This window comes from Urocitellus parryii, chromosome 1 (genome assembly GCF_045843805.1).
Source record: "Urocitellus parryii isolate mUroPar1 chromosome 1, mUroPar1.hap1, whole genome shotgun sequence".
In the NCBI taxonomy this organism is placed as follows: Eukaryota; Metazoa; Chordata; class Mammalia; order Rodentia; family Sciuridae; genus Urocitellus; species Urocitellus parryii.
In genome coordinates, this window is record NC_135531.1 from 23,782,943 (window position 1) to 23,797,737 (window position 14,795).

Sequence of the window (14,795 nt, forward strand, 5' to 3'; positions counted from 1 at the left end):
GGATTGAGTGGAAGTTGCTGAAGGGTCCTGTGGTTAACTTGAAAAAATTATAAGCAACTATGGAATTACAGAAGAGACGGAACCAAATAGCAGAGACTAATGACTTATGGGTTACAATTATCTGTAAGTTCAGTATGGATCAACAATGTGATGCTGCTGTTGAAAAAGAAAAAATTAATGGACTCTTTGGTCTTATTGACAGAGTATCTGTGCAGGCCAAGGATGACCTGGACAGAGGAAGAGGCCTCTCTTTAAGCTGGGTCTCCTTTTCCATCTGTTTAACACCTTAACATGTTGAGGGGTCAGAAATGACTGAGAATTTGATGCAACCTGTTGACTTCATCCACAAATGTAAATATGTTCCCAAATTATGTCATTTGTAAAGTTCTAGTAAAGGTCCACCGACTTCAGGTTAAGAACCCCTTCAGATTAAGAATATAAGTTTCTGGACTTGGGATACATTCTAACTCCTCTGTGCAGCTCTGGCATGTTAACAGTGGAAGTTCAATAAATGTTAGATAATGAATTTGACATAGGACAGGGATTGATGAGGATCGGATCACACGGGCAGCGTGGAGACAGGGAAGGTCAGGCTCTCTGTTCCACTAATTGGATGCTTGGCCTCCTGCCTGCTTCCAGCCTCCACACCCATTCCAGCTCACCCACTCTGCCTCTTCTGTTTGGTATCAGGTTTACACGGGCTGCTGGTACTTATAGCTGAGCTACTAGTGTTAGATCTTTCCTCTTTCCTAATTAAGTAAACCTTGGAACCAAGAAAAGGTCATTTAATGGTTCATTCTCAATAGAAAACTACATGGGCATCATTACCACCAGAAAATGGGCTGAGCTGCAGTGATCTGCATGTGCTACTGACTTTACACTGCACATGGTTCCTGTTCTCTTCTTCGGGGCTGCTTTCATGAGACATGCCAAGAAAAGACTCCCACTTTCAGAATGTGTCTTCAGCAGAACAGGCAAAACCAGCGCTGGATAATGTGAATATATGCTAAATGTCTGGGAGAACTTCAATATGTATTTATGCTGTGCTAGGGTTTGGATATGAAGTGTTTAAGACCCATGTGTTAAAGGTTTGGTCCCCAATGCAGCATTGTACACAGGTGGAAAGTTTGGGAAGTGATTAGACCATGAGGGCTCTGATTTCATCAGTGGATTAATCCAGTGATGGATTAATAATGTGATGGCATTATTGAGAAGTGGTAGAAATGTAAGATGTGGGGCCTAGTTGGAGGAAGGGGGTCATTGGTATTGTGCCCTATAGTATATCTTGTCCTCCATCCCTTTCTTGTGCTCTTTCTCTCTCTGCTTCCTGGCTGCATGAGCTAATCAGCTTTCTTCTGCCACACCCTTCCAATCACAATGTTCTGCTTCACCACAGGCCCGGAAACAATGTAGCCAGTTGATCATGGATTGAAATGTTTTCTTCCTCTAAGTTGATTTTCTCAGGTATTTTGTCATAGTGACAGAAAGCTGACTAACACATGCTACATAGGTTGGTTTGAGAACATTTGTGGTAGTAGTTAGTGGAAAAGACACCATGATGAACTTAAAAATTTAGTCTGGGTCCACTGGACAGAAAAATAGGATCTTCTGTAATACTGAATACACTTAACAACTTCTCCACTGTGGTTTATTTGAAATGCTGGGCTCTCTCATTTCCTTTGATGGACGCAAAATCCACAAATATTTGCAAGGAAGCAATTGGTTTGCAAAGCCAGATTTCATCTTACTTTCATTTCTTTAAGTTGTGTGAGACAGTCATTTGATAGGATAAACAGGTAGTTTTTTTGGCCCAACAAACAACTAAATGAGCATTAAGAAGGAAACCTTTCTCTTCAAATCTAAAAGACATTTGTCCTTGAAAAATTCTGTATTCTAGACATCCTACAGAAATGCAAAAACAGTCATTGGTATAAGTGAATTAAGGGTATCGTCCAAGTTTAAATTACATTCTGAATAATCATTGTTCCAACTATTACAGAAATGTAATTTCATACTATTTCCATCTTGTCACTTTCTCATTTCTTCAAAAAAGTTTAAAGTTCACTGAACCTACTTTAAAAATCAATTAGTTAGCCTCATACTTAGTGTCAGTCTAGGAATATGAGTCACTACTGCTGGACAAATGGCTAAGCCACCTTCCCATGCACAGAGTAGAATGGAACACTTCACCTTAGGATTAGGGTGCCGGCCGATGACCAGGCGGACGGGTCCCGGGGGGCATTTGCTCAAGATGGCGTGCACTTTGCTCAAAGCTGCATGGCGAACGTTGACTGAGTTCACTTCCAGGATTTGGTCTCCGCGGCTAGGGAGGACGACATAGTCAACAATTTGTGGTAAAATCAGCATTTTAAAAGACAAGAAGTCTTCCTTCTATGAGAGATTTATCATGAAATCTTTTCTGAATACTTTCAAGAAGTAAATATCATCCTCTCATCTTTGCATTCATGTTTTTTTTTCCTATTAGGCCTAAATTTGTGTGTTCCTAATTGTACCATGACCACCATCTTTTAGCATCCTTTTTACGCCTGTAACAAAGCCAAAGGTGGATAAACACAAACCTAGATTTAGCAATGACTGTTTTAATATTTTATCTTATTTGGAAGTGTCCTATGTAGTCACTGAATAGCTATCATTTCATTTAGTTTATTCAGACTAAGGGTGTAGCTCTCAAAGAGACTTGGAAAACTTAAGCAAACATATATTTGTGCTCTAAAACATAATTATAGTTTAATATTACATTTATTAACTCCTCTCAATTACAACCAGTTAATTTTCTCGTTTTTAGTTACAAACTTCCTAACTTTTGTGATTCTGAGAGAAAAGTTGTGTGTTTTTTTTGTTGCATGGTATTTAATATTTATAGAACTGTGGTACAATGTAGACAATATATAAACACATTTATAAACATACATGCTGCCAAAACATATCACATATGAACCTACACATGCACCTGTAAGAATACAGACAGATGAAAATAAAGATGTTGTGTTTTTGCTTTAAAATTATAGTCATAAGCTAGGTGCAGTGGCATACACCCGTAATGTCTCAATTTGGGAGGCTGAGGCAGATCACAAATTCAAAGCCAGCCTCAGCAATTTAGCAAGTCCCTAAGCAACGTAGTGACACCTTGTTTCAAAAAAACAAAAAGAAAAAGAAAAGACTTGGGGATATGGATCAATGGTTAAGTGTCCCTAGGTTCAATCCCCAGTACCAAAAAAAAAGAAGAAGAAGAAGAAAAAAAATTATGGTCATGAGGGTTGGAGATGTAGCTCACTGGTAGAGTACTTGCCTAGCATGCATGAGGGCTGGGTTCTATCTCCAGGCCCATGAAAAACAAATCAGTCATGACAAAGGTACAAAAATTCAGTGATTTATAAAGATGGTGGGGATCTAGCAAAGAAAACAAAGGTTTCTGCACACATGTAAAAAAAAAAAAAAGCAACACATTCATATAAAAATGTACGATTTTCAACTGGCAAAGGCAATTATCCATATCATTTTCAGAAGTAGTAAAGCTAAATAACATAGTTAACAAGGAAACAAGGAAGGCTACTATTTTTTAAGCACATCCTGTATGCCAGGCCCTATAGCAAGAAATTTATGTAGCAATGCTTTGAAAAGGCATAACTATTGCTCCATTATGTAGGTAAGGCTACAGGCTCAGTAGGTCACCCAGATGTCACACCATGTTGAACTAACTCAGCTCTGTTTGCCTCTTGATCATCATGTGACAGGCTCTCGACCACCACCAGTTTCCTCTTTCTTCCCACCATCTTGAAATGATTATTGTAATATAATTTAAGGAGGAAATATCTGGAGCTCAAAGGTTACTCAGGAATTTGTAAAAACGTTTCAAATTTGAAAAAATGAGAAATTGGGGACAAGTTGCCCACTTGAAATTATAGGGAGAGAACTCAGTAAGACAGAACAAAGACTCTTTACATGGGGTTTGAAGAATGTTCATTTGGCAGCCTCCAGACATATGGAACCATTCAAGAAAGAAACATCATCTTGGGATGTCATTAAAGGATTTTTTTTCTTTTTTCCTTGGGTTCTAAAAGTATATTTTCTTTAATGTACTTTGGACGATTTACTAAGTTTTTTTAAAATATGAAAATTCACTGTGATGATTAACTAAAAATATAATATCACCTATTAACAGGGCCCTAAAATGGCAACCTCAAGGAATGCCATTGTGACAATTCTTCAACTGCGGAAGGTCTTAGCTTATAGGGGAGAGAGGTGGTACTGTTTGCAGAGTGCTCTGTACAGTGCGTGTACATTCCTGTGAAGGCAGGCACCAACCACTGCAATTCCTGTATAATGGAACACGTAGACATCTCCTGTATAAACAGAATACTCATGATACAACTCAACTACCTGGATTAAGAAATCAGACGCCCCATGATCTCAGACCACAGGCACCTAGACATCACCGCTCACACAGGAGTGAAAGCAATGGAAAAAGTTCAAGAGATAATAACAAGAAAGGCCTCCCATTCAAGGGGATGATTTCAAGATTCTTTTGCATCCAGTGATTCTGGACCACTATGAGCAGTTCCGGTACCTTGTCTGAATTTTGTATAAGTGAATATAAAAGTAAAAGAATATATTGAGATAATCAGAGAGCTGTATTTTGTCAGGATTCTAAAACTAAACTTCTGAGTCCAAATAGAACAGAACAGACAGGGAAACCAAGATCCAGAGTTCTCAGATTCAGCCACACTTCATTTACGTCAGCTTTATGTCTTCAGAGAGGCTATGAATGGTAGTCTTGGCTATATTACTGGAAATAATTCAAAGATGTATAATTCTACAAAGGAATGTAGCACAGCAGATACGTGTGTGTGCAATCACATATTCACAAACATGCCAGAACCCTCTCCTCTCAGGGGTACCACCCACCTCAGGTTGCTCTCCATCTTGGCCACTGAGCCTGGGGCAAGGCTGTGAATGTAGATGCCTGGAGGACTGTTTTCCAAAGCCAAGCAGCAAGCACCAATGCCTAGTCCAACCCTTGGCTCTGTGAGAGGCATAATTCAAAGAAAACAAAAGCAAAAATCACAGTAACCGGAAAAGAAGTTAACTTATTTGCAACTGTACTAACATACATTCAGAAGGTAAGCATTTAGTTTTGGGTCAGAATCAGAATGTATATCCTGCTCTTCTTTTATCCAAGTGTTTATTCTCTGCTTAGTCTAAGGCTGGCTCAAATCTGTTTTTGGAAATAGGCAGAGCATCAGTAACATTTTTATTCTAGATATACACACTTTTAGGCTTTTGTTGCCTCTTTTTTAAGCAATGTATCTCTTGGTTATTTAATTGCTGACCATATCTCCATAGGTGAGGAAAAAAGCAAACAAAGATTAAAGGCAGTAAGATTTGGTGATCACCCATAACTTCTAGTTACTGGTGTTAACTGCGTATTCTTAACTATAATCTTTAGTTTTTTAAAATTTTATATAAGCCCTAGACTTAAGCTACTCAGTAATTTTGTTTTAACATGAGTCTCTGATTCACAGTGATTCATCTGGGAGAGCTCAGAGAGTTTGTACTATGGGTAACTTCTCCTCACTTGTAAAATGACTAAAATCTCTACTTCTGCTCCCCCTGTCCACTTAGAGAACACTGTCTGTTGTTGATAGCAAATGGTCCCAAAGGAACAATTCAAAGGAAAACTTAGAAACACTTAATGTAAGAAGAGATTTTAAATTGTTATCCAGAGAACCCAGTGGAAGGGAGGAACAGCTAGAATCACCTTTGTTGAGAGTGACCTCCATGACAATTCTGTCCTTGGGTCCAGGGGCCTTCCGACCCAGGGATGAAGAGCTGCCTTCGTCAGAGGCTCCCACTGAGGTTCCCCCACTGGTGTTGAAGTTTGGGGAGCTCGATCTGCTCATGTGTGTGGGGGTCGAGCAGGGTGTGAGGCTGGGGCTCAGTAACTTGGTGCGAACTGTTAAGACAAACAGCCCGCTCCGGATTTGCTGCAAAAACAAGAAAGAAGGTGGCCTCAAACAATCAGACTGTTTTTTAGGGCAAAGGGGGGAAAACATTTCATCCAACCCACACCAGAAGGAAATAAAGGAAGAAGAAAGAGGACAAAGGAGATCAATCAACAGGTATGGTGTTACCTTAAAGGTATGAATAGCTTCTTGAAACGTCAAGCCCTTAATTGGTATTCCATTGACATCTAGAATTTCATCACCTAGTGACATAAAATAAGAATCACATTAACATTAAGCTTTGATTTACTGGAATCTAAGTGCATGGTTTGTGCTAGAATGAGACAGAATATGGTCCTTGATTTGCTACTTTATAAAGTAAATTTTATTGTTACACTTCACTCTCAGGCATGTCACAAAAATGGGACAGTTAATGAAAATTCATTTTCCTTTGCAGTAATTCTGTATTCCAGTCTTCAATGAAAACATCTACAAAATCTTCTTCTTATTATTATTATTTTAGTCATTGTCAAGTTTGACAACATATCCTATGTTTAGAGATCAAATTGCAAATATAAAGTCCTGTATTTGCTGAGAGACAAGCTCCCCAAATCCACAGTGTATGAAAAACATTTTCAATAATAGAGTCAAAAAACTTGCTGAGATATTATTGGGAAACAGCAGCCTGGCTTTCAGAAACAGTGTAGATGTCTGGTCTTATTGATGCAGTTCCAGGTTCTCCACCATCGAGCTGGCAAGCGACTGTAGGCTTCTGTCTCAGAGATAACTGTAGGGTGATGTCAGATAACTCTAAGGTGATGTCTGATTGTGAGGCATGGGCCTGCACACGCTGGCTTGCCTCTTGGCCTCCTCAAGCTACTCCAATCTCCAACACTAAGGAGGGAAGGGCAGGTCATTTTTTAAGCTGTGGGTAGTGTCTGCTGGGAATCCAAAAGACCCTGGTCATCTTGTCGATTTGTAAGAACTCATTTCTGGTTTGCACTCTTATGACAGGGGCTGTTTTATGTTGTTGCTGTTTGTTTTTTTTCTGAATGACAGTTCAACAAAAATACTCTGAAGAAGCCCCAGAGAGTACAGATGAACTTCGTGAGCCAACGCTGTAGGGAAGGGAGATTTGTATACCTAAAAGAAAGTGCCAACCAACCTGGGAACACACATTTCACCTCTCACAGATAGCCAATCCCAGAAGCATACTGTGCATATGATTCAATCTGTAGGGGCTGGGGCTGTAGCTCAGTGGCAGGGTGCTTGCCTAGCATGGGTGAGGCACTGGGTTTGCTCCTTGGTGCCACATAAAAACAAACAAACAAAAAAGGGCATTCTGTCCATTTACAATTACAGAAAAAAAGAAAAAAGGAATTCTGTAGATAAGGCAGGTTGAAAATCTGTTCTGATGACTTACATTTCTCATAAAGGAACACATATGAAAAAAGAAAACAGTCTTGAAGGATGTTTTTCAATCCAATAAACACAAGATAATTTTATATTGTTCTGAAACTAGACATAAACACCACCTGGGTGTTAACCCTTCCTCCAAGAGAGAGAAATAAATGTTTTGCCCTAGGAGTACTAAGCCTGGCCACATCTTGTTTTTAGTATAGACTTTATGGTTTTTCTACCTTAAAAGAAAGGAGAGGGGCTGGGGATACTCAGTTGATAGAGTATTTGCCTCACATACTTAAGGCTCTGGGTTCAATCCCCAGGACCACCACTACCAAAAAAAAAAAAAAAAAAAAGTAAATCAGTAAAATACAGCAGTGGCTACAATTTGGGTCGAATGAACTGAAGAGTCAGAGCAGTTCATTTTTGAAGGTATCTAGAAATATTCTGATTTAATCATTTCATGAAAGATGAGTAATAATAAGGGAGGGAAAATCATGATTGACATTTTGGTGAATGTTATTTAAAATATGTTCAGAATTTGTTAATGTGCTTTATGAAAGTAGATAGTCTTTCTTTTTTTAAACTCTCCCCCTTTATTTTGGATTAGCTTCTGCCTATCAGAGAAAATATTCAACCTTTGACTTTCTGAGTCTGGCTTATTTTACTTAGCATGATGGTCTCCCTTCCCATCCATTTACCAGCAAATGTCATAAAGTTTTTCTTTATGAATTCTTCTTTATCTGTTCATCTGTAGAAGACTCTTACGTTGGCTCTATAGCTTGGCTGTTGAGGAACTGTGCTGCTATAAACATTGATGTGGTTGCATCACTGTGCATGCTGATTTTAAATCCTTTAGATAAATACTGAGGAGTGTGATAGCTGAGTCAAATGGTTGTTCCTAGTTTTTTGAGGAATCTCCCTACTGCTTTCCAGAGCACTTGCACTAATTTGCAGTCCCACCAACAATGTCTGAGTGTACCTTTTTCCTCCCACATCCATGCCAACAAAAGGGGGGGCAGGATTGAAGGGGAGGGAACAAGGGATGGGATGAGAAAAAACAGTGGAATGAATCGGAGCTAACTTTCCTATGTTTGTATATAAATATTCCACAGTGAATCTCACCATTGAGTACATCCACAAGACATTAATTAAAAAACAAAACAAAACTATAAAACAATAGCAGAAAGATCAGAGGCACAGAGGAATGGGAGGGAGGAGGGAAGGGAGAGGGAAAGTACTGGGGACTGAATTAGAATGAATTACATTCCATGCTTTTATAATTATGTCAAAATGAATCCTAAATTATGTATAACAACAATGAACCAATTAAAAGAAAAAATAGTCTTAATCCAGAATAATATTCTGTGGCAAATATACAAATATGCAAACATGCATAGGAAGATTCTACCTTTATTAAAAGCAGCTTGTAGTATGTCTGAATACAAAGGAAATTTTGGTGTATTCAAATCTTGTTTTTTGAAGTATCATGTTCAAGAAGGAAGAAATGAGTTAGTCTTGGGTAGTAAGGTGGGGAGAATTGAACTTGGGATCAGAAAAATGGATTTGAATTTCACTGCTTTCATTACTAAGGGTGGGACAAAGTTTTAGACGCTTAACATTCCCGAGTGTTAGTGTCCTCACTTGTACGATCAGTCCAAAATGCCAACTCGATAGGCTTGTAATACAATTAACGAAATAATTGAAATATATGGAAATGTATAGTAAATGTTTAAAGCATTACAAGACATAAGATGTACTGAAGCATTTAAAAATTTTGTTCTCAAGGTAAAACTTGGCACCTCAATATTACTCTAACTTGCATTCAAAAGCACTTGTTTAGTGTTATTTTTGTGTTGCAAAATGGTAGATGCTAGAGAGAATTGTAAAAGATGTTCATTTAGGAACCAAACTACATGGTGGTTGATTTCAACAGTAGGATAGTAAATGGCTACTAAAGATTAGGTTCTCTATTTTCACACTAGCCCCAAGGTGAGAACGGACTGAACTCTCAGGAAGAGTACAGACAAGGAACACAATGAAGGACCACGGAGCAGGTGGACAAAATCAGCACTTGTGGTCCCCAATACACATATCAAGCCACTTTGAGTATGTCTCTTTTAATTCTCACAACAATCCTTCAAGGCAGGTATCAACGTTCCAAGTTCACCACTGGGAAAGGAAAGCTCAGATGACACCACTGCTCAAGATCACAATGAGGAGGTGCTGGTCTGCAGGACTCCCATGCCCCTGACCTCCGCTGTGGGGCCACTGGCTCCATTTTCTGAAAGGGGCAGATTCTCATGGGATCAAAGCTCAGCGTCTTGGCAGATCACCAAGATGTGTTCTCCTACCTTCCTTAAGTCTTCCGTCTTCTGCAGCTGATCCGTTTGGAAAAATGGTCTTAACAAAAATCCCCATCTGGCCTCGAATGCAGTCTCGACCTCCAGCAATGCTAAAGCCAAGGCCCTACATTCAAAGCAGATGGGAGTCAGGTCGACATCACGTCTTTCCTGTTGCAGCACTTAACCAAGGGCATCTCTCCTACCTAGTGTTCAGCTGAGGTGTCCTTTCTAATCAGGCCCAGTGTTAAGCCAGTCAATTAGCTGTAAATTCAAGTTTGAATTTTACAAATTCAGACTTGTCGCTATCTCAAGTGACAAGTCTGAATTTATAAATGTCACTTCTCATACTAGCTATGCATTACATTAAAGGGAGAAAATCATAGGTTGAAACACATGGACCTGCTAATATTTGACAATTTTTGACCTCCTAAAATGCCAATTTCGCTGGGCATGGTGGCGCATGCCTGTAATCTCAGCAGCTTGAGAGGCCAAGGCAGGAGGATTGTGAGTTCAAAGCCAGCCTCAGCAACTTATTGAGGCACTTAGCAAATGAGTGAGACCCTGTTTCTAAAATATAAAAAAGGGTCAAGAATGTGGCTAAGTAGTTAAACACCCCCGGGACCAATTCTCAGTACCCCCCCCCCGCCAAAAAAAGCCAATTTCATATGTATCAACTGGATAGCTTGAGAGTCATTTCACACTATGCAAGGCCACACTTTTTTTTCCCTTTTGGTTCAGTGTTTCCACTTTATATAACATCAAAGTGGATATTTTGATAGTTGTTGAATACCAAATTGTTCATATAATTCCTTGATAGTGGTAATGCCAAGAAATTCACTCGAAAGGACATGGGAAGTATTCCCTGAAGCAAAACTGGTTCTGCGTTTCTTTCAATGGAGGTAAAAATTAGGGGTCATGGACTCAGTTCTCAAAAACACACAAACAAAAGTGGTTGAGGGTCATTCATTCCACCCTGGATTCTTCCCTAGCAGCTGGGCACTGGTGACTCCTCACAACACAAGGGCAAAGAGGGTATGACCGTCTCACACTCTGAGGTCCATAGGAAACATTGCCGAGAATCCACATGAAGGCCACGTGGTCTATCCTTCCTTATACTTGTTACTTTTAATTTCACAAAAAAATAATAAAAATAAAATTAAAATTAGCCATTGAAGAAGTAGATGGTACCACCTAGAGGGCAAAACAGACCGTGGGAAGAGCTCACCTTGCCTTTTTCTTTGTACAGGCCTATGATGGAGATAACAGACGGGCGAATGAGTCTCCAGGGAGATTCCACATGGGTGGTGCTTAGGGAGCGGGTGGATTTCTTCACAATGTGGTATTCCTAAAAGCAGATGACAAGACCAGACATAATCTCATTCATCCTGCCTGCCGGTGGGCTCTGGTATGCAAATATATCACCCAAACTTGGAAAATCTCAGTTGTCTTTTGTGTGGGACAGCAAGTTCCCTGGGGTGCATCCCCTGGTTCAGTGGCTTAAAGAAACCTCCGCTGTAACAGCCAGCCAGGTGTTCTCCCTCACAAAGAGAAGTGCTGCAGTTGTGGCTCAGTGGCAGAGCGCTCACCTAGCATTTGTGAGGCCCTGGGTTGGATCCTCAGCACCACATATAAATAAACAAACAAAATAAAGGTATTCTGTCCTACAACTCCAAAAATTTATAAAGAAAAAAAATAAAAAGTATTGCGTGGAGCCCACGAGCACCTTGTGTTCTTTCTTGGCCACGTCCCACAGATTGCAGTGTTGGAATGAAGTCAGGAACTAGGAACCAAGAGGCCTCAAAGATACAGGATGACTGCCCAGGGTCAGTCCCTCCTCAGAAATCCCCCCCCTTCTGAATCCCGACTTCACATGGTTAGAAAGTCTCTCACCATTTTAATTCACTCATTCAAAAACTCAGAGAGCCCTTGTTTCTTATAAAGCGCAAACCACAAACCCAGACAACTTATTCCACATAAAACATCCCGCGGAGAGACGGCAGCCGCTTAAGATCTAATCCCTCCCATTTGGAAAATAAGATATTTTCCCCTAAGCCCCACTTTCCCTTCCTGGCACTCAGCAGCTCAAATCTCAATCCCCTTTTCATGTCCCTCGCCCATGATATTCCCGTGTGTTAGCCAGGTGCACGATTTACAATATAAACAAGAGATTAAGTGACTCTGGCTAACACACTCTTGCACTCTAGCTCCTTGTTATTCTTCTTAAAATAATAAATGCTTTAAATGACCCAGATATTCTAGCACAAGCCAAAAATAATCATTTCATATTTAATGAGGAAAGAGATATCACGAAATAGCTTTTTATCCTTCGTTCGTATATGCTACCCTCCAAGGTAGAAATGAGATGTCCCCCAATAATATTTTTTTTTTGTATTCCTGGCAGCTTAGAAAATTATACTGTGTAGTTTTACAAAATATCTGCCAGTAATGTGGGCCTCCCAGACTTGGGCTCATTAAATAAATGATGTGGTGGGCTTGGCAAAGGTCACTAACCTTTTACTGAAACCATTGCAGAGGCACCAGATACAGCCTATTGGCTTCCAACCCTCAAATAAAGAGATCTCCGTGTGACCTGACCAGGGAATTCTTCTGCTGATGACCAATCTTCAGCACTACCTTATTCCATTTCCCTTTGGGAACCAGTGAGTATCAAAGCCTGCCCACTTCATGGGTCTCTCCAAGAGTTTCAGGGGTCCCCCTCCATTTTCAAGACCTGTGTTGCCTAATATGGTCATCACCTGCCACACTGGCTGTCTATATTTAAATTAAACTGGTCTCACTAGCCACTTTTCATGTGCTCAGTAGTCACACGCGGCTACCATCTTGGACAGTACAGATACAAAGCACTTCCAACCGTGTGGACAGTGTCACTGGATACCTCGACTCCAGGTAAGGATACTTTTTAGTGGAGGGAGAAAACCGATAAAAAGAAAGGTGAATCCTGCAGGCAGAAAATAAGAAATCAAGAGAAAGGACATTTGAAGAAGGAAAAATTCTTTTCTTTCTTTACTAGCACAAGTTTCCTGATTTCTGGAGATCGATTAGAAATGAACCTTTCTTGGACTATAAATCTGGTCAGGTTGCCTAACAAGTCAGTTATGAAAATACCACCTTAATGCTAGATCTGCGACCCTGATGGTAGTAACCTTCTCTCATCTTCCACACTAAAAGAGCCTAACCTGTTTCCTCTCCTACCACTTTCTGGTCTTTCTCTTTCTCAGTGGGTCCAATGGGATCATTCTGAGCAGGCCACAGACCTGTATGTCCCTAGTTGTAGGTCTGGATGAGCTTTAACAGATCCTACGCAATTCTTTTTTTGGTACTGGGGATTGAACCCAGATCTGCTTAACCGTTGAGCCACATCCCTAGCCCCCCCCACACACTTTTTAAAAGATATTTAATTAATTTATTTATATGTGGTGTCGAGGATGGAACCCAGGGCCTCGCACATGTTAGATGAGCGCTCTACCGCTGAGCCACAACCCCAGCCCTCCCCAGGCTTTTTAAATATTTTATTTAGAGACAGGGTCTCGCTGAGTTGCTTTGGGCCTCAATAAGTTGCTGAGGCTGGCTTTGAACTAGCAATCTTCCTTCCTCTGCCTCCTGAGCTGCTGGGATTACAGGTGTGTGCCACCATGCCCAGCCCTATGCAATTCTTTCTTGCTACTCTTTCTCAGTGCCTCACTCCCCTTTGGGTGAATGCAATACAAAAGACCCTGATCAGTAACTGGCTCTGAAACATGAACATTTTTATTTTTTTCCTGGTTCAGGTAAAGAGCAACAGAAGCAAGAGAAATACTTGACCCTGATTTATAGCCACCTGTATTCATGCACTTTTAAACAAAAGAGGCTCTGGCAAATCACCTTGAATGAAATAATTAACCTCTTTGAGATTCAGTTGTCACAGGTGCAAAATGGTCATAACACACAAAAAGTAAGGGCTCAACCTAGAACACCTGATCCAAGACCGTAAGAATACCATCTGCGAGTCTCTAGGCACTTAGGGTGTCCTTGGTGCTATTCCTCCTCCTCCAGCTCTGCTTCGTCGTAGGCCTGGGGATACAATGCCAATGTCTCCACTACTGTCCTCTGGCCCATGGGACCAGGACTCAAAGAACCCCACAAGTTCCCTAGAAACTGAGCCTGCTGCCAGCTCAGTTGTGAGACCATCTACCCAGTTTCTAGTAGGTTGGGGATACTACAGTTGAGGAGGAGCCCCCACCCAGGGTCACGGAGCCCAGTGCTCTGAGGGGAACAGGCTTGGAATATTAACTTAACCAGCTACTTCACCGCTCTGGGCAGCCCGTCCTGACCCTGGCTGTGTGAGTTGTCACCATGGAGTAGGTAGGCCCCAGGCGTGGCCCAGGCTCCAGCAGACCCCAGCCCCACAGTTGTTATGCTGACACCCGATGCGCCCATTAAATAAGCCATGGTGGTTCACCACAGACTGTGAGACGCCATTGTCTGCTGGCAGTCGAAATCGACTCTTGGTTCCAAAATCCACAGCAGCAGGGGGAATGAGAGGCTGAGATGCAATGGAGGTTCTCTTTCTTTTCTAACTTTTTTCACCTATTAGGGTTCTTCCTTCCAGTCTCTCTGAGTAGACCTCCCTCTCTATACCGTCTCCACCCTCTCTCATGGCCCACACAGATGGGAGGTTCTTCTTCACACAGTAGACCATGTGTTAGGAGAAGAAGAAGAAAGTCTGGAGACCCAGAGGCCGGTAACCCTGCTCTCCCACTAAGCAACTGTGGCTGTGACTGAGTGAGACACCCCGTGGCCCAGGACTGACCTGCGATGCTCCGGAGTCCAGTAGCTGGGGCAGGGAGTGCTTCCGGCCATCTCGGGAGACCTCCAGCATCCTGGCCCGGGGGTCTCCGTGGCGCACCATCAGCTCATTATATTCTTCCACTGACTCTAGACGGTGGACACCCCCTTGGGAAAGAGAGGGGGTGGGAAATATGGCTTGATATAGGATAAGAAGACTCTTTACAGTATCCACAGACTTAAACTTGTAGTGTTTAGGCCATATGCACAGTTTCAGAAGGCCTGGTGTCCAAGATACCCA

The 14,795-nt window shown here is 41.3% G+C and overlaps 1 protein-coding gene across 1 annotated transcript in view; it reads right to left on the minus strand.

Annotated features, from left to right (window-relative positions):
- Pdzd2 (PDZ domain containing 2) overlaps window positions 1-14,795 on the minus strand; it is a 235,097-nt gene that overhangs the window by 37,456 nt on the left and 182,846 nt on the right. The window contains exons 7-13 of the mRNA XM_077800187.1: window positions 14,520-14,662; window positions 10,935-11,054; window positions 9,719-9,833; window positions 6,153-6,226; window positions 5,780-6,005; window positions 4,927-5,044; window positions 2,191-2,323 (exon numbers count right to left, since the gene is read on the minus strand). Of these exons, the coding sequence (XP_077656313.1) occupies window positions 2,191-2,323; window positions 4,927-5,044; window positions 5,780-6,005; window positions 6,153-6,226; window positions 9,719-9,833; window positions 10,935-11,054; window positions 14,520-14,662 (929 nt within the window). The remainder of the gene's footprint in view (window positions 1-2,190; window positions 2,324-4,926; window positions 5,045-5,779; window positions 6,006-6,152; window positions 6,227-9,718; window positions 9,834-10,934; window positions 11,055-14,519; window positions 14,663-14,795) is intronic.